This window comes from Martes martes (genome assembly GCF_963455335.1).
Source record: "Martes martes genome assembly, chromosome: 10".
NCBI lineage: Eukaryota > Metazoa > Chordata > Mammalia > Carnivora > Mustelidae > Martes > Martes martes.
In genome coordinates, this window is record NC_137898.1 from 2,382,232 (window position 1) to 2,405,187 (window position 22,956).

The 22,956-nt window shown below is 65.6% G+C and overlaps 1 protein-coding gene across 1 annotated transcript in view; it reads right to left on the bottom strand.

Moving 5' to 3' along the window:
* OSBPL5 (oxysterol binding protein like 5) overlaps positions 1-22,956 on the bottom strand; it is a gene marked incomplete at its 5' end in the record, with an annotated part of 50,124 nt that overhangs the window by 15,804 nt on the left and 11,364 nt on the right. Inside the window, 3 exons of the mRNA XM_080816408.1 lie at positions 203-283; positions 4,966-5,048; positions 6,971-7,127. Of these exons, the coding sequence (XP_080672534.1) occupies positions 203-283; positions 4,966-5,048; positions 6,971-7,127 (321 nt within the window). The remainder of the gene's footprint in view (positions 1-202; positions 284-4,965; positions 5,049-6,970; positions 7,128-22,956) is intronic.

Here is a 22,956-nt window from a genome sequence, read left to right on the forward strand (position 1 = left end):
CCCGCCAGCACCTCTACGATCCAGCCTGGGGTGGAGGGTGAGGACAGGGGCAGGGAGAGGAGAGGAGAGGAAGTGTGGGGACGGGGAGGTGGCCAGGACGTGGTCTGCCCCACCCTTTGGCAGGCTGGGGCGGGATGACCTCGCTGGCCCATTCCTCTGGCATGTGACACACTTGTGTCCCTCTTCCCGAGCCCGTGCCCACCTTGAGAGCTTCCTTCTTGGTGACCTTGGCTGTTGGGGACACACATTCCTTGTCGGAACCATTGTACAGTCTGTACTCTGCCTGCAAGAGAGACTCAGCTGGGGGGCGGAAGGGGCATCAGCACGTGGACGGCGGTACGCAGAGGGCTGGGAGACCGGCGGCCAGGTGGGCCTGTGGTCAGAGAAAGCTGCTCCTGTCCCTCACTGCGCCACACCCTCTGCTCGGCTCAGCAGCAGTGCCGCGGGTGGGGGTACAGAGACGGAGGACTTGGGGTGGCCAAGGACAGCATGTGAGCAGGAGCTCCGAGGTGCCCGGGAAGCATCCGCCCCATCCCCGGCCATGTGCCCCACCTCTGGGCGGGGGGCCGCAGTGCAGTGGGGACTCTCGTCCCTGGTGCCCTGGGAGCGGCCCGTGGCTGCGGCAAGGCAGGTGGACCGAGGAGAGGGCTCAGCCTTCCTGGGCCTGCTGGATGTGCTCCGTGGGCCGAGAGCAGCAATCAGGGGTCTGGGGCTGCAAGGGGCCGTGGTCCTTTAACAGAGGGGGAAACTGAGGCCCGGGGGTGGTGAGGGTAGCCAGGAGGCAGGGCAGATCAAAGCAGGGCCTGAATCCCGCCCTCTGCCTGTCTCGGTTCGGCCTGTGAGTCGGAATACTTTCCGATGTTTAAGTGGTTGAAAAGAAAGTCAAAAATCTTATTTTGTGAGACGTGAAAATCCTATGATTCATGGCTGCATTTTCTGTGATGGCGGCATGAGCACTTGAGACAGACCCCGGGGGACCACGAAGCCTCAGAGACTCGCTCTTGCTCCTTTCCAGAAAGCGCCAGCTTGCCCTGAGCTGCTCTCTGGGCTGAGTGCCCTGGGCGCTCCTGCCACCGCCGCCCTGAGCCCCCACACAAGGGAGGGAGGCCCCGTGGCCCTGAGCCCCTGGCCTGCTGGAGCCATGGGCCAGTCACTGTCCTGTTTGACTGGCTGGGAAACTGAGGCCCGGAGAAGGCAAGAACCTCCCCGTGGGTCAGGACGCCGCAGGGCTGGGACCTGCACCCTTAGGCAGGCCGGTCGTCCCCACGGCGCCGTGTGCCAGGCGCGGCTTTGGGCACCGTCTCATTCTCCACGTCATGCAGGTGAGGAGAAATGGCACAGAGAGGCTCAGAAGCCGCCCGGGGTCACACAGCTCACGAGGGGCCGAGCTGGGACTGACGGCAGGAGGGACGGGGGGCCACGGGGACTCTGCTCCGGATGCCATCTTTGAACTAAAGTGGAAGTGACGATGTGTATACCCACCGCTGGCCGGCGGCAGGCCTCTGGGGGCCGGGGCTGACCCACGGAGGTGCTTGCTCCCAGAGTCCTCTTGGGGAGCTGGGCCTCTCGCGCACAGCGCCCCAGCACCATCACACAGGCTGTGCCCCCAGCCTGGAATGCTGTTCCCTGTTGCGGGAAGCCCCTGCTCCCCCCTCAGGCCCCTCCCAGCCACTCCCCAGGAGGGGGAGGACGGCTGTGCCCGCCCTGCTGGCCCCCGAGCCCAAGGCTGTACGCCTGCCCATGGCTGGCCCAGTACCTCTTGTGACGACAGCCATGGGGACCGTCCCGTTTGTCGTCTACAACTCCTGCCAGGGGAAGTGACACCCCAGCACACCCCGGGCACGACAGTGGGGAGTGTGGTAGGCATCTTGAATGAATGAATGAATGAATGAAAGTGTGAGGGAACCGCCGCCCAGCTCTCCTCCAGGCGCGGCTGGGTGCAGCTGTCCTTGTTCCGGGCGACAGAGGACGAGAAGCAGGCTCGGGGCCTGGGGAAGGTGGGTGGGACGGAGCGTCCGTGCCCCGCATCCCTGTGGGTCTCCGTCCTGCAAGGCCACTTGGGCTCCAGCCACCGCACCCCTGCCCGGCAGCTCCTCTGTCCTCGGGGCCACCCCGGGACCCAGCCCAGGCCCCCTGGGCCCTTCCGCGCCCACCAGCACACTGTCGCACATCAAGGCACAGCGCGGTAACACAGAACGGTGACAACACGGTGCAGAACGCAGGCAAAACGCAGCTCAGAGCTAGGACCTCCAGAGTCTGACCGCAAACACGCAACCTTTAAGTTACTTCAAGAAACCATCTGCACTGCAATCACACACCTCACAAGGATCTGGTGTCCAGCATATGTAAAGAGCTCTACAACCCAACAACAACAATGATTCAAAGGTGGGCAGAGGACCCGAACAGACATTTCTCCAAAAGAGTCCTACGATGGTCGAGAAGCACATGCACAGATCACGGGTCACTAGGGACATGCAAATCAGAACCACAGAGACACCACCGCATACCGCTGGGACCACTCCAACAGCAATTGAGGAAAAGCCCAGAAAATCCAAGTGTGGTGCGGCTGTGAGAACGGGGAGCCCTCCCTCCTTGCTGGTAGGTTTGTAAAATGGTGCAGATGCTGTCTGTGCAGGGGAGTGGGGCAGCTCCTTGAAAAAGTTAAACACAGAAATCTTGAGAATTCCACGTGACCCCGGAGCAACCACCGGGCTCACGATCCCAGTCTTAGGGGCTCCTATACGGCCCCAGGAGCTGAAGAACGAAGACAGCCCAGATGCCCACCAGTGGATGGAGGGACCAGCCTGGTGTGGGCCGTCCACACCGGGATGACACTTGGCCCTACACAGGAGCGGGGCACGGCTACACGCCATGGGCCAGGGGGATCTCGGAACAGGCTCGGAGGACGGAGCCCACACACGTCGCATGATTCCATCGGCACGAAACCTACAGACTGGCAAATCCACGGCCACGGGGGGCAGAGTCAGGGCTGCGGGGCTGGTGAGGGGGCGGGGTTTGGGGCTGGGGGACCCGAATGTTCTGGAACGAGACAGAGGTGGTGATTGCAAGGCACGGCAGATACACTGAATGTCCCTGAACCCACTTTCAACGGCTGGTTTTAGGACACTTGGATTCCACCTTACAAAAGACAGAGCATCACCACTAGTGTGTGTCTTTCTCGGGCTGTGTCTCCGGCAGCAGCCCCGAGCCGCCCTTGGGAATCTGGGGGTGCACAGAGGAGCCCTCCTTTCTGCCCCTGACCCCAGGCTCTGGCGTGCTGCAGGTCTGACTCCTTTCGTCTGGTGCTGCCCCCCCACCGGGACCAATGCGCTCTCCGTGTGCCCTCCCCGGGCACCCCCGGCCCCATGGGCAGCTCAGACCTAATAACCGGATGCACGGGGGCTCAGGTTCGAGCCCAGACACGTGGTTCTGACGCTGTTTGTATGTTTTATTGGGTTGTAGAAGGACGCAACTATGCTTTCAGTGTTTTTGTGCCAGAAGCTTGTATCTTGAACAAATAAATAACCCGACCGCCAAGGGACAGATGGACGGGTCAACAGAGTGTCCATGCAGGCCGCGAGGACTCCCCAGTCTTGAAAAGGCAGGACATTCTGACACCAGCCAGTGTGCATGGACTTGGGGATGTGATGCGGAGTGAAACAGGCCACACACGGAGGGACAAATACTGCAGCACTTAGGTGTGTGAGGTCCTCAGGGGCGTCAAATTCACCCAGAGAGTGGACGGCGGGCGCCGGGGCCGGGGGAGGGACGGGGTTGGGGTCTCAGGGGGACAGAGAGTGAACGGTGGGCGCCGGGGCCGGGGGAGGGACAGGGTCGGGGTCTTATGAGACGGAGTTTTGTCTGGGGAGACAGAATGTTCCGGTCACGGAAGGGGGGCGGCTGCACCACAGTGTGACTGGGCTTGACGCCCCTGAGTTTTGGGCTTAGAGACACACAGGTCAGTAAATTGGGGGCGTGTATATTTTACTGCAATGAAAAATGAAAAAAAAAGCCTTAATTAGATAAAAATTAGTAAGTAAATAAGTGTGCTCTGGCTGCTTCGCCCGCAGCTGGCTGCCCTGGGGCCCAGGAAGGGAAAAGGGAAACACGGGCTCCGGAGCGGGGTGCTCCCCCCAAAGGTCTGGTTTCTTCTTCGCCCGAGGCAGACGCAGGGACAGACCCCGCGAGCCACAGCAAAGCCCCGCGTGGTGGACAAGGGCACGAGGTCCGAGAGCAGTGAGGCAGTCACTCGAGAGCACACGGGGCCGCAGGGGGCTGGGCAGGGGGGGCACCTGGGGTCTGTCTGCTCTGCTCCTCAGCTCCATCAGCAGAACCAAGAGCCACCAACCCCCACCAGTGTCTGGGGGCCTGAGGCCCTCTGGGGGAAGACGGGCGCGCATGAAACCCTGCACGCGGCGCCCGGGGCCTCGGCGCCCTCCCGGAACCCAGATTCTGCCCGCAGGGGCACAGCCGGGCCCCGGCGAAGAGGGGCTGGGCTGGGCAGCACGCGGCGGGTGGGATGGGGGTGAGCGTGTGCTTCCAGGACTCGCCCTGACCCCTGCAGAGGGGCGTCCCTGGTGGAGGGGCAGCGAGTCACAGGCGGAGGGAGGGAGGGCCTGTCCCTCGGGGGATTCCCTGCAACAGAGAGACTCCAAGGCCTCCTCTTACGGTGTGTTCTGCCCCGAAGTGCCACGAAGTAGCCCACCTTCCCCAGTCCCCGGCCTCCCCTCCTGTATTATGCCAAGAAGGGGGCTCCGATAAACGAGCTGACAAGCCCTGTTTGTCCCTCTGTCCCTCGTCCCAGCCTCCCCAGAGGTGGGGTGCAGAGCTGGTCCTCTTAGCACACACGGGCTGGGGGCGGCGGGCTGGGCCCGGTGCCCCTGCTCTGCCCACCCCCCGAGCTACTTTCTGTTGTCCCCTGGGCAGACCCCCTGTCCCTGAGCCCTCCCACAGCCAGGCTCTTACCGGCGGCCCCTTTGTGGCGGAGCCTGGGGTCGGGGGTCCTTCATCCCTCGGCGGCAATGGGCCGTTGGTCTCCACGTCCCTCCCTGCAAGACAGTGGCCAAGGTGAGGACCAGGGTGCGGCAGGCAGACCGGCCCCTCCGGCTGGCACCCAGCCCCCCGCGAGGCAGAAGAGGGGTGGGGACAGGCCACCCGCGCAAGGCAGCAAGCCAGCCGAGATCTACCACCACCAGCCGGGGTCCCCCGCTGGGAGGGACCCGGGAGCCTCACGACCGGCAGGAGGAGCCCGGGCACCCCGGGTGCTGGTGCAGCACGTCCTCTGGGGTCCCATAAGGCCAGGCTCCCCGCTTTCAGAGGAAGAATATGGTGTCCAGTTCCGAGGCGTGTGGTGGGTTCAGGGTGCCCGGACCACGCCTGGTCTCCCCTCTCGCCCTGACCCTCTGGGAGCTTGGCTCTCGCAGGGAAGAGGCCCGGCAGGTGTCTGGATTCGATCCGGGGAAACGGCCACCTTTCCCCCGCCCCATCTACTCTGGAGCGGGTTTCCAGAGCTCGGGTTTGCGGGCAGGGGGGCGAGGGGTGGGCTCCGAGGAGACCCCGCGGCTACACCCTCCAGCTTACTGCCGGGTCCCTGCTCCGGGAAGGGGGAGCATCGTCCTGGCGGGGCGGGCTGGGGGGAGCAGGGGCTCTCTGCTCTGCTCCCAGGGCACCCTTCCCTCCAGGCCCCCTCAACTCAACGGCCTGTCCTGCTGCCGTCGCCTCCCAGTGTGGGCGCTGCCTGCTGGGCTGGGAGGACTGGGGGCCCTTGGAGCCCACAAGGGAGGAGCTCTGTCCCTGCAGCAGTCAGAGGCGGGTACAGGTTTTTCTACTCCGTCCACACGTCCCTCCTCACCCCGTCCCCAGATCCTGTCCGCTCCTCTCCTCCCGGAGAAGGTCCCTGCCTGCTGGGGCAGGCACTACATGGGGCAGCCCCTCGGGGGACCAAAGACCCCTGAGACTGGCCACCAACTGGGACCTGTCCTCTCCCTCCCTGGGCTCCTGAGGACACGCCAGCAGAGAATGGAGGTCGGATGTGTTTCCCCAGCTGTCCCGTGCCTCTGGCCTGTGTCACCTGACAAGGCATCTTCCATGTGGCCTGTTTCCATATCTGCCTCTGGATTTTGGGTGGGGTGCCCAGAAGCCCCCAAGTCCTGACAGCGTGTCGGCCCGAGGCTCTCCTGGGGTCTCTGGGGACAGGACGGACACTGCAGCCAGGAAGGCCTGGGGTATCGCTCTCTTCCCTCCCCAGGCAGGCAGCGGGCGAGGGCCCGGGGGGCTGGAGGAGGCCAGGCAGGGACAGTTGTGGGAGGAGGCGAGGTCTGCCAGGTCGGGAGGAAAGGCCGGCCTCTCTGGGGGCAGCAGTCGCAGACGGGGACAGCATGCTCAGCTTAGGCTCTGCTGGGTGGGCTGTGCGGAATCAGGTGATGGGGCACAGAGCACCTGGAACCAGGAAGGCACCAGCAGGTGCAGGTGACCCTGTGCCCTGTGGGCTCAGTGCTTTATCACCAGAGGCCTGAGAGCCTCAGTCTGGACTGGGGTACTAATACCCCTATTTTACAGGTGAGGAAACTGAGGCCCGGGAGGTCCTGCCACTGGTCCTGGGTGGCTGGGACTCAAGCTGCCTGTCCTGGGGGGCTAGGTTTGAGACCGCCCCTCCATACTGCCTTTCCACAGGCGAGTGCCCCCAGAGCCAGGGCCGGGGAGCCCCCTGCCAACCTTCACGGCCAAAAGACCGTCACCTGGCCCCACGGTCCCAGGGCTCCAGTGCCCTGCTAACCCTTTGTTCACATGGCACAGTCCAGCACCCGGGCAGGGGTTAGCCAAGCAAGGCTGTCGCCCACCCTGGCCTGGATGGCACAGAGAGGAGAAGGGACCCGCCCTGAGGTCACAGAGCCGGGCACAAAGCCGGGAGGACCCAGGCCCCAACGGCCGCCCCAGCCCGTGCCGGCCCCCAGCCCATGCCGGTGCTGACCTGGGCTGAGGGGGTACAGCTCATTCTCCCCACCGAAGAGCAGGTTCCGGCTGAGTTTCCGTGGGTCGACTTTCTGGGGGGTGGCGGAGGGCGGACACAGTGAGAAGCGGCGGCGGAGAAAGGCCTCCTCCTTCATGGCCTGGGCACTGGGAGGCTTCTGGAAGGAAGGAGAGATGCAGTCACACCTCCCGTGCAGAGCAGGGGTGGCCCCCGTTGGGCAGCCTCCCACCCACTCTGACGGGGGGACAGAGGCACTTCCGGGGTTGGGGGTGCATGGCAGGGGTGACCCGGTCACTTGGGACGTCTCAGAAGCACACGAGGAGGGCCTGGGGGGCCCGCGGGCCAGTGAGGGGCACTCAGCCCAGGGAAGGCCATGCCCGGGGGACCAGGGCGGGCACGGGAGGACTGGGACCCAGCCCAGCCAAGTGCGGCCCGTCACGGGTGCGGCAGGACCTCTCTCTGCCAGCATCCCGCCCCCAGGCCCAGCACTAAATTGGTTCTGTCGGACCCAGGCCACGGCCATGGGGACCTGAGACGTGCCACTGACCCATGCCGGGCCTCCAGACCTTCCCTCCCTGGTGACGGGGCTCTCGGTGGGGAGATGGCCGCTGATACACATGGTGGGGCGGCCGAGCGCTGCCCCCAGAGAGGGAACGAGTGGCCCAGAGCACCAGGGGGAGCTGGCCTGTCCATCCCGCCTGAGGCCGCTGCCCTGGGACCCTGTGCCCCACACTCTCTCGGTCCGTCCTCCCGCTGCTTGGGCTCCTCCACGGGGGTCTCTGCTGCTGGCGCCCCAGCGGCTTCACGCAGAGAGAGCACAGGTGTGCAAAGCCAGGTGTGCCCTAATTCACACTCTCCCCAAGCCCGGCACTCCTGAATGCGCTTCCTTCCCGCCCCAGAGCCAGCCCGAGACAGCCCCGGGGCCGCCCGGCCCAGCACTCCTGAGCGGGCCTGGGCCTCCTCCAGGGTCCCCCTGTCCCCTCACAGCAGGGTCCCGAGCGGGCCTGGCGCAAGCAAGTGACCAGTGACGTTAAGTCCCCGGGGCCGACAGCCCACGCTACAGATGGGGAAATGGCGGCTAGAGGAGCTAAAGGCCTCGACCATGGTCATGGCCGGGGGTGGTGCCAGACAGGGACTCCGGCCCCCATTCCCGTGTTCCGTCCACCGCCTGGGACCTGCTCGGGAAAGGCCCACTGAGCCGTCTCACCTCCAGGTCTGGGGCCTGGGCCCCCTCACTGGTGGGCCCACGTCTTCCCGCCAAGCCCAGGACAGAGGCCCCATTTCCTCCCAAGGCCCTGGGCCTTTCAGGACGGGGCTGGGACCTGGTGGGAGAGGGGTACTGGACAGGGCTTCAGGGCTGGGCAGGGTGGCCCCCAAGCATTCATGGCGGCCCCAGACCCTCCTCCGGGCCCCCGGCCTGGGGTCAGAGTGAAGGGCCCCCGGGCCCTCCAGACCCTCCCTTCTTAACCTTGTCACCTGGCTGAGCTTGTCACCTTCGTGGTTTTACAGACGGGAAACTGGTTTCAGAGAGGGTGGGATTCTGGCCCGTGGTCAAGACAGCTACTAACTGGCCAGGCCCAAGCCTGAGGCACCGGGGACCCACTGTGGAACCCGGCTCCCGCCCGCACTCCCAGGCCTCGGCTCAGCGTCCAGCAGCCCCCGTGCCAGGCCAGCAGGGCGGGCGTCTGGGCGGCCCACCCATGCGCGGCAGGGTCAGCGGACAGGGGCAGCCTGCCGGGTAAGTCAGGCATGACCTGGACCTGGAGGGGCCCCCGGGAGAGCCACGAGGGCTGGTGGCACAGGCAGGACTCCCTCCCCGGGAGCCTGGCCTCTGCTAGGGCTTGAGTCTTGCCCACATCGCCTGAGACCAGCTCACAGCCGGCTCAGCTCCATGCAGGGTGGAGTGGGGAGGGCATGAGGATCCTGGCGGCCTTCTCAGACCCTACAGCGGGCCTCCTCCTGGCACTGCTGATGGCCGTGGGACTCTGTGAGCTCCGCCACCCGTGCATCTACGCCACCCTCCCTCCCCGCCCTCCCACACCATCTTCTCTCTTCCCCTCCATCCAACCATCCTCCCATCTACGCCATCCCCCCCTCCTCCTCTCCCCACCATCCATCCACCTGCCGACCCTTCCTTCCTCCCACTTACCTATCTGTCCATCTATCCAACACCCAGCCACCCACTCATCTGTTTATCGACCCGTTCACTTGCCCACATACCATCCAATCGATCACGCACGCATCCAGCCGTCCATCCACTCATCCGCCTCTCTGTCCGTCCGTCCACCATCTGTCTGCCCAACCTCTCATCTCTCCCTCCCTCCCTCCTCCATGGATCCTTCCATCCAGTCAGCCGAGCAGCCTGATATCCCTCCTCCCCTCTCTTAGCCATCAGAGGTGACCCAGGTGACCCCCAATCAGACCCATCCGAGGTGACATTCAAATGACCTAACTGCGGGCACAGACACCCTCCCACCCGAACGCAGTGTAGGTGCGCCCCAGCGGGCATCCCCTCTGTCCCGACGCCCCACACCTGGATCGGGCGGGCAGCACTCTTACTCAGCAGGGCTGCAGGGTCTACACAGCTCTCACTGCCCGCCCCGGCTGCTGTGGACACTGGGTGCTTCCCTCCGCTGCGGTCGAGGCTGGGCGAGATGCTGGGGAGCAGATGCCGTTTGATCCACAGCAGAAGTAAATCCAGGTCACATCTCCCCAGCGGCGGAACACGGTCCAGACTCAATCCCCTCCTCGCCCCGTCCTCCGGCCCCTCCACGACCCCGCCCCTCCTCTCACTCACTGTCCCGGCCACACGGGCCCCTTTCTGTCCCTGGAAAACGCAGAGCCCGTGCCCAAGGGCCTCCCTGGAATGCCCTGGCCCACATCTCTGCCTGGTGGGGTCCTTCCCACACTCAGCTTAAATGTCACTTCCCGGAGGGCTGCCCCCCCTCACCTCACATAGGCAAATTCTCCACATGGCACTGGGGGTTCAGAACCTTCTCCCTGGTGTCCCTCTCTCGCTCTTTCCCCACAGGGCGCCGCACACTCTAGGAGAGGGGGTGGCGTCTGTCTGTCCTGTTCACTGTCTATCCCACACAAGCCCGGAGTAGGGGCTCACAGCATGGCTCAGGGCTTCGGTACCCCGGAGGTCCCTGGGGTGAGCAAAGGCCACACGACAAACGGCCCCCGTTCCTCCTTTCCCGCAGGTCAGGGGCGGATCCCGGAGAGGTGACCAGGGTCGGTCTGGGGCGCATTTCCAGCGCAGCCCCAGAGAGCTCCCTGTTCCGGCCTGCCCGCCACGCCCGGTGTGGTGTGGGGTGAGCCCTGCACTCCGGGTGCTGGCAGGAGGCAGGATGGGGGCCGGGGGACCCGGCACTGAGAGGCTGCGGGGCCGCCAGGACTACCAAGCCAGACACTGGGCCGCTGACACCTCCTCGCGATGAAAACGGAAGGCTCCCAGGCCCTGGGAGGGCGGCCTCCTCACCTCCGCCCCGCCCCGGAGCCCGAGGGGAGGGAGAGAGGGCTGAAGAGAGGAGAGGTGAGGAAACAGACCCCCGCTGAGGGCTCCAGCGGCCCAAGAGCTCAGGGGTGCTCCCTCCCGTCTCCCACCTGGGGCATGAGAGCCCCCCGACATCCGTGGGCCATGGGTCCCACGTGGGGCTGGCCCAGAGCAGACAGGTACAGGTCAGACTCTTGCCCCGGCCTGGGCCAGCCCCATGTTCCTGAGTTCAAACACTTGTTTGGGGACCTGCCAGGTGACAGGCTCCCTGATTCTGAGCCAAGGCCCACTGGCCGAGAGCGAGGCCTGGGGCGTGGGCACAGAGCGGCACGGTGCCCTGCCCCCCACTGCAAGCCGCCTCCTGGGAAGTTTCCTGCCTCGGAGCACGGTCCCCCCAACCACCACCCAGACGCCCACCTTCGGGCCGGAACAATGAGATCCTTATAAAGAAAGGTCACTGGTGCCTTATCAGGGCTCGGCAGGGGGGACGCACGGTTATCTGGGCCAAAACTCGCCAAGCCTCGGCTTTCAGTGGGAAGGGCTGAGGCCAAGAAGGAATCCAGCAGAATCCAACGGAAGGAACTCACTTCCCATCCCCACCGCAGGCACAGAAGTGGGGGGACGATTCTGACCACATGCCACCCCACAGAGGTCCGGGGCCCACACAGACCTGGGGAGAAGCGTCCAGGCTCTGACGGCTATGGGCCTCCGTGGGCCGCGTGTACCTCCGAGCACCTGTCTGTGAATGGAGGTTTCCTCTCCGTCGCTGGTGGGAGCAGGAGACATGCGTGCCTGTGGTCTGGCCACTACCGCCACGGCCATGGCACCACCAATGTGGCTGTGCCCGCACTTTTGTCTGGGCCCGGTGGCTTGTGAAAGGCTGTGGGGAAAACACTCCGGAATCACGGAGCAGCCCAGGGACGAAGCCACGTGAGGCCACCCGTTGGGGTCTCCAGCCTCCCAGCCCACGGAGAGCTCAGCAGGTCCCAAGGCTCGTGACCCCGAGGACCCTGCCAGTGGGAAGCCTCGCGTGGCTCCAGAGCCCCCCACGGAGGCCACCACGTGGTCCAGCCCAACAATGACGGAGAGCAGACACCAGCAGGGGTTCCAGAAGCATGCTGGGCTGGCGGCGGTCCCCGGGCGGCACCGACCACCTGGGCTCAAACCGGGCCACGGGAGCCTCAGCTTCTTCAGAGCCCCCGCATGCATTTTGGGGTGTGGGAGCCGGTCCCTCGGGGCTATGCCGTGCCCACCCCGATGCATCTGGGCCGGGGTGTTTGGGGCCTAAGGGGCTTTGGAGCTGGGGTGTCGCCAGTCCGTCCACAGGGATGGGCCCCTTCATGCATGTCCACCGCACGGGATGCTTACGGTACAGGAGAGATGGGGGGCAGAGCTCACCATCCTGTTTTCAAGATGCAGAAACCAAGGCCCCCAAAGGGAAAATGGCGAGGGGAGGGCCCCGCGGCTAGACCTGTTTCCGTGCCCTTTCTGGTGACGCAGCTTCAAGCCCTGAGTCCCTTCTGTACTTTGGAGGCCCGAGCCCAGACCCAGAAAGGAGTGGATGGGGCCAGGCTGGTGGTGGCAGGAGCCTGGGTGGGAGAGACGCTTCCCAGATACGGCCACCAAGTGGCTGGGCCCTGGGGAAGCGGCAGGAAGTGGCTTGTTGACCTGGGTGTTCCCAGGCTGACTCAGCCGGGCCATGTGGCTGGGGGTTAAGACCGGGCCCAGGCACACGCCCACCCGCCCTCCCCGGCACACACTGTTCCCACCCAGCTCTAGGGGACCCGGTCCCCCGGCAGGACTCCGCGTGGCCCCCTGCGGGCCTGACCCCACCCTGTCCCACCCCGACCCTGCCCTCTGTCCCGACAGCAAGGGCACTGATTTTCAGATGCCGCAGCTCAACAGTGGTACTTTCTGGGGCAGGGGTGTGGTGGGGAGGGCGACCAGAACGGGGGCACTGGGAGCCCAGCAAGGTGACCCAGGCCTACAGGGGTCCCGGACCACTCTCAGTGTCCACGTCTGGAAGAGGGAGGTGGCTTCAGGCCCCACATCCTCTTCTAGGAGAGATGCGCTCACCCCCCATCTCGGGGGGGGGCCTGGCCTCTGTCCTGGGGGGCCTCTGCTGTCCTCACCGGCCACCGCTGCCCTGGTTGTGGGACAGACAGGCGGTTTGGTGGCTGCCACAGGGGGGCACGTGGCCAGAGCCGGGCACATGGCCATCTGCAGCCCACGCTGCTCCCCTCCCCTCCCTGCAGGGCTGGAGCCCCAAGGGTGGGCGGGCTCTGACAGGAAAGCTGGGCAAAGTGGGCCACCGGCTGCCGGGAGACGAAGCTCACGTGCGCCTCACCGTCCCCGAGGCCGGGACCCCGGGGCTGCAGACGGCCAGGCACTGCTGACCCCAGGAGAGCCCCAGGAGCGCGGGCAAGCCTATGCTCGCCTCCAGACTCCCCCGCCCTGGTCTCTTCCACTGCCCACCCCCCGCCACCCCCACGGGACCCTCTGCAGCTGCTCCCGTCAGGGGACTCTGGGGTCAGCAGGTAGGTAAGAGTGGGGGGCCCCTCCCTGGAGAAGCCAGAAAACAGCAGGGACAAAGACATGGGGCAGGGGTGGCAGGGCGGAGGGGAGTGCAGGAGGAACCCAACCCTGCTTGGGCCCTGGACGGGGGCATCAGCCCTCGGCTGAGTAGTCGGGAGCAGGCCGGGGCAGGGGCCCACCTAGTGACAGTCCTACCAAGGACCTGCCTATGCAGAGGGGAAGCCAGGCCAGGCCCCTCCACGCCCCCCATGCCGGGCTCCATCAGCAAGCTGAGTCCTCAGGCCGGTTTCTCCCCTCCCTGCTCGGATGGCGGCTTCCCACTCTGCACATCTCGCATCTCAGGACGGGGCGGCCCGCAGGATGGCCGGACCGTCCCGCGCCCTCTCTCCTTCACGGGCTCTCGTGGGCTGTCTTAAATGCCAGCCTGCCTGGGCCCAAGCTGCTCGGCACTGGGTGGGGACGCCCCGGCACACTCGAGGAGACAGGCCCCCGATCCTGAAGGACCCCCTTTGCACAGCCCCCGGTCCCGGGCTGCCGGGCATGTGGGGTCTGTGGAAATGGGGCATCCAGCCTTCCCACAACAGAAATCCCACTGGGCTGTCCCCGAGGCTGGTCCGGGGTTGTGACTGGAGCTTCACGATGCCACCACGTCTGCCAGCCCATCCTGGTCTAGGGGCCCTCCCCCGGCAGAAAGAGGGGAAGCCTGGACCACGGGACAGGCAGTGTCCCCCCACCCACCTGCGGCACGGCATCAAGCCAGCGACTGGGAGGCTGCTGGGGGCTCCCAGCTCCCCGCCCCCCAACACACACACACAGGAGGACCCTGACCCATACACCCAGACACGGGCTGCTCTCCATTCTCGCCTTCATTGCTGATGGGAGTCATCGCAGCCTGGAGCCCCACAGTGAGAACAGAAGAAATGCGGGGGGTGGAGGGGAGGGCAGGGGGAGGCAGCAGCCGGGGATGCCCTGCTTGCCAACACACGTGCACTATTACTGGGGCTAATGCTAAGCCCTAAGGAAGGAAGCCCGGTGTTTGAGGAGCACAGGTGCGCCGCGGGTCCCGGGGAGGCTTGGCGCCAGGGCCCGCGGGAACCAGCGCGGTCTCCCTTCATAGGGAGCCGTCCCCACGGAAGCCACCACCTGGGGATGCCGGGCTGAGGGAAGGGCTCAGACAGAGGTGGAGTGACCCTGGTGGCGGGGCCGACGTGCACGCGGGGACCCTCGGTTCGCTCGCAGCCCCGGGGGAATCCGGGCTGGCGGATGCTGAGCGGTAATTACGCGGCTGTCATGTCCCAGAACCGGCCGCGGGCACCGGCCAGGTGGATGTCCCTGGAACACAGTGGGATTTCGGCCGGCTCCTGTCCTGCCCCCACTGGCTGCAGCTGCCTCCCGCCCACGGAACACCTTTGCTTTGCTAAGGTCCGGCCCCAGGAGGGCTGAGAGACAGAAGCATGAGCAGGAGCCTGGGTCAACATGATTAAAATTGTGCCCAGAACTAACCTTTCAAAATACATCACAGAGAAGACACGTCGGACGGCTGCCCACCCGGCGTGCGATTCCACGGCTCCCTCCTTAATGCCCGGCTGGCTTCGGACTCCACAGACCCACGGCCACATGGGCGCCTGGGTCGGGGGAAGGCTCCTTTTCTAACGAAGCCCCCGCTCTCTGCTGGGAACGAGGCTCCAGATCTGGGGGGGAATGCCTCCCCGCCTTGGAGGGGCAGAACCCTGCCCCCCCCTTGTCTCCTCTGCTCCTGCAAATGACGCTCAGGCTCTAACAGCCTTAATACAGGTCCCAAGTGCCCCGCCTGCCCACTTAGGGGAGCAGAGCCCCTGTCTTCCTCTCCAACCTCTGGATCTGCATGGCCGGCGGAGCCTCCCCTGCTAGCAGGGGCCACCAAGGACTCCTCGCGTGTGGAAACGCCACCCAGAGCCGTGACCGCTCCTGCCAACAGCAGGACGTGTCTCACGGACCCTAGACTCCCTTCCGCCCCAGCACACGGGTCCAGCCCCTCGGCCCCTGGTCCCCCACACAGTGGGGCTTCCAGAAGGGCTCAAGCTCACGCCCGCACAGCACTGAGGTGGACACAGGTTTCATAGGGTTTTGGGGCTCGGTCACCCCTCGAGCCGCGTGGATGGAGGGGCCGCAGGGAGGCCTGGCTTCCCCGGATTCGGAGGTGAGTCCTTGCATAAACCAGGAACTCCCTCCTCCCCGATCAGTCCCAGTTCTCACACGGCAGAAGGTCCACCAACGTGCGCACGCCACCCCTGCACTGTGTCCTCACTGGCCCCGGATGCTGAGTGAGTCAGAGGAGGGCGGCAGGCACGATCCGCACCCCCCCCCCGCCTCCCACTCTGTCCAGGGGCTCGGAGGATGCACGTCTTGAAAGCAAAACGACCCCAAATGCTCCCTTTTCCTGCCTTCTCTCCATTCCACAGCTGCGGTAACTGAGGCCCCGAGGATGAGTGGACTTGCCCGGGGCATGGGGCTGGTTAGGGGAGGCCCCCGACCCACAGCTCACCTAGGGCGGGTGATGCTGAGCCCCTGGGATGGCCCCACAGCTGCCGGGACTGTCCTGAGAGCCAGAGCAGAACAGAATGTCTGCGGGGCTGCCTGTGGACTCCTTGCTGGAGCCCCGGCCTTGTGCGCCCTGGAGGACAGTCCTCAACCCCGCCGGGGGGACGGTGTCCTTCACACCCCTGCTTCCAGGCGCGGCATGCAGCGGGTCCAACCGTGGCTCCCACAGCCCAGCGCGCCCACTATGTGCTGTGCGGCCAGGCCCTGTGGGTTTGCGTTTATCGGGGGAGAGGCTGTCCGCACCTCTCCTGGGCAGAGCCAACGGGGCTTGCATGGCCCGAGGCCCCCTCCCTTCATCCTCCAGCGCAAGGCCTTACTGCCCCGCCGACGGGCTGGGCGGGCAGCTGCTGGGGTGTGAGGGGAGCCTATTTTCCGGGCCCTTGTGGGGTAACCGACCGTGGCAGCTGGCAGTGACCGCGAGTCAGGCTGCAGGTGGCCTACAGCCCCGGCTTCGCCCTGCCCCTCCCTGGCAGCGCACGGGGAAACCGGTTCTGTCAGGAGTCACGTGTCTGGCGCAGAAAGGGAGCCTGCGGGTCCGGCGGGACCAGGCCGGCACAGAGCCCGAGCACCTTCCTCCTGTCCTGCCACAGTAGGGGACCGTCCGGAAAGGCGACCCGGCATCTCCAGGGTGTGGCGGCCAAGTCCGCAGGCCCCCAGGCCGGGCCACCAGCCCCCCGCCCGCCGGGAGCCTACCGTCCCAGTCCTGAGCCAAGCCTGCGTGAGGTCGCCTGGCTTCCTGCTGAGAAAGTGTCACGGCCTGACCCGAGAAAACAGGGGGACGGGGGGACCATGCCAAGGGTCCCCAAAGAGGCTAAGAGAGAAATGAAAACAAAGGTCCACACAACAATGCGAACACACGTGTTCAAGACCGCCAAAGTGTGCCGGCGGCCCAGCCCCCGCAGGCTGATGGGGAAGCGCGCCCGGCCCGTCCACGCCGGGACTCGTACTCACCCACGAGAGCAATCCGTCGGGGGGCGGGCCGGGGCACCGTGCAGGAACGAGCTGCGGCGGCATTTGGTGAGGGGCGCCGCGTCTTCTTTAAAAAGCTGAATTTCACGACCGAGCATCACCCCCGCGGGACCCCGGCTTACCCCAAGCCGTGTGGCGTTGGCCCGGACCCAAGAGCCTTTCTCTGCAGCACGGTGGGCACGTCTGAGCCCAATTTCCCGATGTTGAAGCAGAGGCCACCCAGCCCCAAATCCTGCCACCTGGGAGCTGTCCAGGGGAGTCACTGAGACAAGGAGAAGGGTCCAGAGACCCCCTGCAGAGCCGGGGCCCCAAGGCTGGGCCCCCGCAGCTCTCGGGGCTGAGAATCTGAGCCTGCATTTTGGTCTGTTCCCAGACACGCTGCTCACACTAGGAGAGGACAAGTCCCAAGGCATGAAGCACCAAGGCACCTCGTGAACAGCGGGTGACAGCTAAAAATGACAAGAGAGACAGGAGGCCGGCCCCGGGTCATGACGTGTCCTTCCGGGTCGGGGTGGGCTTTACGGACACCCGCCCACCAGGTTGGGTCCTGACAGCCCACAGTCCCTCCACCTACGCCTGCCTTCGCGGACACCGCAGGGAACCCAGCCCTGGGCACGGGCCATCCGTCCAAGAAGCCTCAGGTCGGTGTCAAGGGACAGCCTGTCCCAGCCCCTGGCGGCGGTGCTTGCGGGGAGCGTCCCAGTGGTTTCCCAGCGCCAGGTGGGGTTAGACTCCCAGATCATCCAGTGTGTGGGAGGGCCCCACATGGGGTGAGCACATGACCTCCCCTCCAGGCTCTCCTCTCTAATCAGGGCAGAATGCTGGACATCCCCCTAGAGCCAACGACGGCCTGTGGAGGCGGAGGCAGAAGGCCTGGAGTGCTCCCCCAACAGGGCCCTGGCCCCCTCCTCCTCCCCCAGCTGAGAAGCTGCCCAGCGAGCCCCAAGTCCGGCCCGTGTCAGCCGCTGACCATAGAGGTGGCCGGGGGGAGGAGGGAGGGGGGAGGGCGGCTCCACTGGGTCACAAGGCTTCTGGAAGACATCCAACAAGTTTCCCCAAAGCGGGGTGCATGAGTGTCCTGGGGCCGCCAGGACAGCTGACCACCGCTGGACAGCTTGGCTGCAGTCATTCATTCTGCCCCGGTTCTGGAGGCCGGAAGTCCGAACTCCAGGTGGGGGCAGGACCCTGCGCTCTCTGGAGGCCCCAGGGGACGGTCCTTCCCGCCTCTTCCCTCGGGGTCTCCACGCATCCCAAGGCTGTGGCCGTGTCCCTCCCGCCTCTGCCTCCGAGGTCACGTGGCCCCGTCCCTGTGTGTCTGTCTTAAACCCCCTCTCCTGTCTCCTACAGGTCACTGGATTTAGGGTCCACCAGACAATCCAGGATGAACTCATGCCAAGACCCTTCACTTTGGTCCATCTGTAAGTCCCAAATTACCAAGTAAGTTGGTTCTTGGTTAGGGTTCTGGGGTTCACGGTTCTGGGGTTAGGACGATGGTCTATCTTTTGGGGGGTCACCCTTCAACTCCCTCCAGGGTTTCCCAATGGAGCCTTTGGGATCGGGGTGAAGGGGCTTGCCATGATGCAACCAGCCCAGGAAGGTACGCAGTGCTCCCCTCTGCTTGCAGGAACCCCACCTGGCCCACTTCCCGTTCCCACTGCACAGGCCCCTCACGCCTGCCTGGCTTAGGCCGATGACCTCCCGGGTCCTCTCGCTGTCGCCGAGCACCCTCCGCAGATCCAGGGTAGCCCTGGACCGAGGGTAGCCCCCTCGCCCCCTCAGGGCTCCAGCCATCTCCCACATGAAGCCCCAGACCCTCCTGCCCCTGCCCTTCTATCAGGAGCCCCGGCGAGCCCCAGAAGGTGTTGGCCATTCCTGCTGGCCTGCTCCCACACCAGGCCCCCAAAGCCAGAGAGCTTCGGTCATCATGCCTTTGGCCACGCCATCTGTGCATGTCCCTGGGCCAACAGTGCCTCGCTGCTGCCCATGTCCTCCTCCGGCCCTGGCAGCGGCCCCCCTCAGCACGCAGCTGTCGCCCACCCACCCCGGAACCTTCCAGCAAGCCAGCACGGCTCCCTGGGTGCTGAGCTGGCCATGGTGGGTTGGATCTGGCTCCACCCAGGGCCAGCTTAGGACCCCACAGCTCGGAATGGCCATGCCCACCAGGGCCCTGGCATCCTGGGGGTCGGTGCAAGCCGGAAGCCAACGTCTGGAGAAGGTATCCCAGACTCAAACCCTTAGACCCCGCCCAAGCCAGCAAGAACCGAGTGCCTTTGAGGGCAACATGCACGTCTTACTGATGAGAGCACCAAGTCTAGGGAAGGGTGGGGGACCGGGACCTTCTGGAACGGGTGCTGGTTCATCACATGCCTTCGCTTTGTCACTGGAGGAAGGTCATGCCAACCGGCGGCACACCCGGAGGACCTGGGTGGGCTGAGAGCTATCCAGGGATCAGCTTGAAAATTGTTCCAAACACGGTCCCTGGGAGCAGCCGCACCTGTGAACCGTCCGTCCGCCCCGCCTGGGCCACACCAGCCCCAGCACCTCGGCCCCAAGCGCCCAGAGAGCCGTCTGGGCGTCTGCTGGAGCTCATGCAGGGAGGGCGATCCAGGGCGCTCTCTGGGAGGGCAGAAGGGGATCCTGGCAGTGGACCTGCTGGGTCCTTGAGTGTAGGGGTGAGGGAAGACGCAAGGAGAGCGTCCAGCCTGGGAGGAGGCCAGGAGGCCCCCACGGGCACCAAGGCTGGACCTGGGGACGGGGCGTCCCGGGGCTGGCTCTGGCTGCCTGCTTCGACACCGGGTTTCCACCGTACTTCTGGCCACGCGTCTCCAGCAGGACTGCTGAGTGGCCAGCGGGTGCCAATGTGTGCCCGGGGTTCCTGGGAGCGGGCAGGTTTCTTTTCGGCACGAGGGGGGAGCCTGGGGGCACCTGCAGGGCTTGGGAAATAGCGTGTGGCACAGAGAAGCACGGACCTCTGGAGCGTGGGGCCACGTGGAGCACCCCTCACCGTGGGGGCAGCACCTCCATTTACTCACGTGCCTCCCGCTCCCTTCCCGCCACGCCCGGCGCACAGGGGCTGGGATTTCAGGCCAGGCTCAGTGGAGGACAGAGGGGTCTTGGTGCGACGGCCGCCCCCAGCCTTGTCCCCAGCGATGAATACACAGACTGACATCCTCAGTTGGGGATGGCGAGCGTGCTGGGCGCCCCAGCACAGCTCCCGGGCAATCTGCCCACTCACGTGACCTCCAGCCTTCCGCTTCCCCCTCGGCAAATGTAGGCACCTGGGCTTGACTGGGGAGAGACTGTGACCTGGCAGAGGCGGCTTTTCCACCAACACCACGAGGGACCCGCTGCGCGCCTCGCCCCGTCCCGAGGGCACCGGGGGTGGGTGTCGTCCTGACTGTGGAGGGGCCCCAGGCAGCTGCCCGGGGACGTGGTCCTGAGGGCCCCACGGAGCCTGGAAGAGGCTAGAGCAGGCGTGCTCGCTTGTCCGCAGCCCTCAGAGTGGACGTGTCTTATACTGTGTCCCCGGGGGGCCTGGCAGGGGGCTGCCCTTGACCTCGAGCTGCCCGGGGGGTGGGGTCGGGGGGGAGCCTCGTCACAGAACCAGCCCGGACCACAGTGACAGATCACAGTCTGCAGGTCGGTGGGAAGCGCTCTGCTTTGGGGACGCCCCCCCCCCACCATACCCTGAGGGTCAGCCCGGTGACTGACCGCTGGCCCGGCTCAGAGGCAGGCACTGTGGACGCGGCAGACGGAAGGAGGGAGAGAGGAAGGGCCGTTTGTAAAAGCGAGGCCAACCACCCCACGCTCCGATCTTCCGAAGATTCACCGTCGGGACTAAAATCCCATCTCCTCGCCTCTGCGTGAGGGACGTGCTCTGCGGTGTTATCCGCAGGAGGAGGACGCCACGCTCGGGTGGGCGCGGGCGGCGAAGGAGCCACGGGCGCGGAGGTCATACACGCGGCCGCACAAGGGCAGCGGGATCCGCGTCTCACAGTGGGGCGGGGCGGGGGCTTGGGAGAAGCCAAGTGCCACGGCGCCAGGCGGAGCCTCGATGACAAGGACTGTCGCCATCCGTCTGTGTGTAAACCATCGTGTGTGACGAGGGCCTCCCCCATCTGTTCGGGCCCCACGATGAGCGCAAGTGGCTTTACAGTAGAAAACGCCCCAGCAGAGCCATCACCAGCCGGAAGGAAGCAAGGAGGAGGGAGGGCCTGTATCCTGGGGGGGCGCAGAGGGGCCGGGGCGCAGCCATCACGGGGCAACTAGCAGGTGCTAACGAATGCTTCCCGGAGGGTCCGACCCACTGGGCTGTGTATACATTAGGCGCTTAGTAGCCACACTGGGCTGAACCACTGACCTCTCTTTCGCTTGAGTGGCCAAGAACGGACGGGGCGGGGGGTACGCCGGGGTGGGGCCCGCCAGCGCAGGCAGAGCTAGGGGCTCTGCTCCCAGAAGCCCACCACTGCGGGAGGAGGAAACGGCGTGTTCTGGGAGGGTGGGCTCAACCCCACGGGGAGGTCTAGCTCATGAGGGGTCTCCGGGAGGGGGGTGAGCTCCAGAACCTTCCCTGCCTTTTGTGCTTTGCAGTGCTGGGTGGGTGGCCACAGGGCCCTGTCCCGGGAATGGGGCGCAGACCAGGAGGGGAGTCTCGGGGGGCCCGGCGCCCTCCCACCGTCCACAGGCTGTGCTCCTCCGGACGCCTCCCTCCCTGCCGGTGCTGACAAAGGCAGGTGGCCCAAGAAAGACAGCATGGGGGAGGGAGGACGGGGGGGGGTGAGCCCAGAAAGCTATTTTAAACCGCATTCAGGTGGATGCGACACCGCCTGGCTGGCGTCAGCGGCCGCGGGGTGCCCAGGGCCCTCTGTTCCGCCGTCCCCTCCGCTTCTGGGTGTATCTGACATTTTCCACGCTCTACGGCGAAAAAGGAGAAGCAGAAAGCTTTCTCTGGGAGGCGTAAAGGGAGAATTTCTTAAAAGGTTTCAAGCAAGAGAAGAAACGAGCCCATGCGAGTCCCATCCCCCCCGGAAGGCTCAGAGTTTCAAAGACTGAAAAGGAGCCAGTCACCTCTGCAGAACAGGTGACAGCAAGCTGGGCGGAGGCCCCGGACCTCCCCGAGACAGGAAAGCCGCTGAGGACCCAGAGCCGGCGGGACCGCGAGGGGGAAGAGGAGGCAGCGGCCACCGCGGAGCGTCCCCGTGGCCTACCCCCCATGGCCTGCAGCCCCCCGAGACCGTGCGCTCCCACTGGCTGGGAATCCAACCCTCAGGACTCCCCAGCCTTCAGCGTAGCCCCCTTCAGAGGTGCCGGCCCTAACACACGGTCACCTGGCCGCCCAGGGCAGGTGCGATTCCCAACAGCCCCCCGGCAGGTCGTCAGTGCCGGCGAGCACCCAGGCCCCAGCACAGGTCGGAGCTCCCCCAAGGCAAGGGCAGCCTCCTGTCCCTTCCTGCCTGTCTGATCATCACCACCTCTCCCCGACCTGACATGTCTGCGGGCAGCCACCGCCCCAGCCTGGTCCTGGACACTCTCCATGCTCTCCAGGGCACAGCTGCTGGTGCCCACGGGTGCGGGGTCGGCTTGCTCCCTTCTCCACCCTGAGTGTTCACTGCCCCCACCCCGGACACGCACAGCCGCACACGGGCGTGTGCACACAGCATGTGGACACGGGGCCATACACCGTCAGCACCTCGGGAGTGACCCGAGCAGCCGCCATGCCCCCCCTAGCCTGGCCTCCCCCAAGGGCACAGCTGTCCCAGGAGCAGCGCTCCAGATCTGGACGGGAAGGGGCTTCAGGACTACAAGTGTGTGAGTGTGTGTGTGTGTGTGTGTGTGTGTCCAGAACAGCAGCCCCCCGCAGAGGGGCACTGAGGAGATGTTCTCAGGGTCCCGAGTCCCAGGTCACTGTTTTCTCCTTTTCTGTTTGGAGGTGGCTCTCTTTGAAGGATACGCTCTGGTTTCTGGGTGCCCCGGTCACAGTGGCCCTCCCTCGGGCTCCCCCTCCAGGCCTGGGGGCAGCGGAGAGCCGCACAGTGGGAGGGACTCAGAGCCTTGGGGACAAAGTTGTGCTGCTGCCTGGATGTGGGCACGCACAACGCACCCAGGCCTGGCCGCCTGCTGCCGCAGGATGCAAGCCGTGGGCCGGGAGGGACTCAGGGGCAGGGCAGGGGCCTGGAGGCTGAAGACCCTGGCCTCCTGCATCCCGGATGTCGGGGCCGGTGGCCTGTGCCCAGCGGGGGTGGGTGCTGTGGAAACACATGGGCACACTGGTGAGGGGCACAGGGCACACCCCCTCCCTCGTGGGGTGGATGTCCTGCCCCAGTGGTCACACCTGTGTTCATTCCCAGCTCAGCTCTCGTGTGTAACACAAGGCAGCTCCTGAACCCACACCCAGGATCGCTGGGAA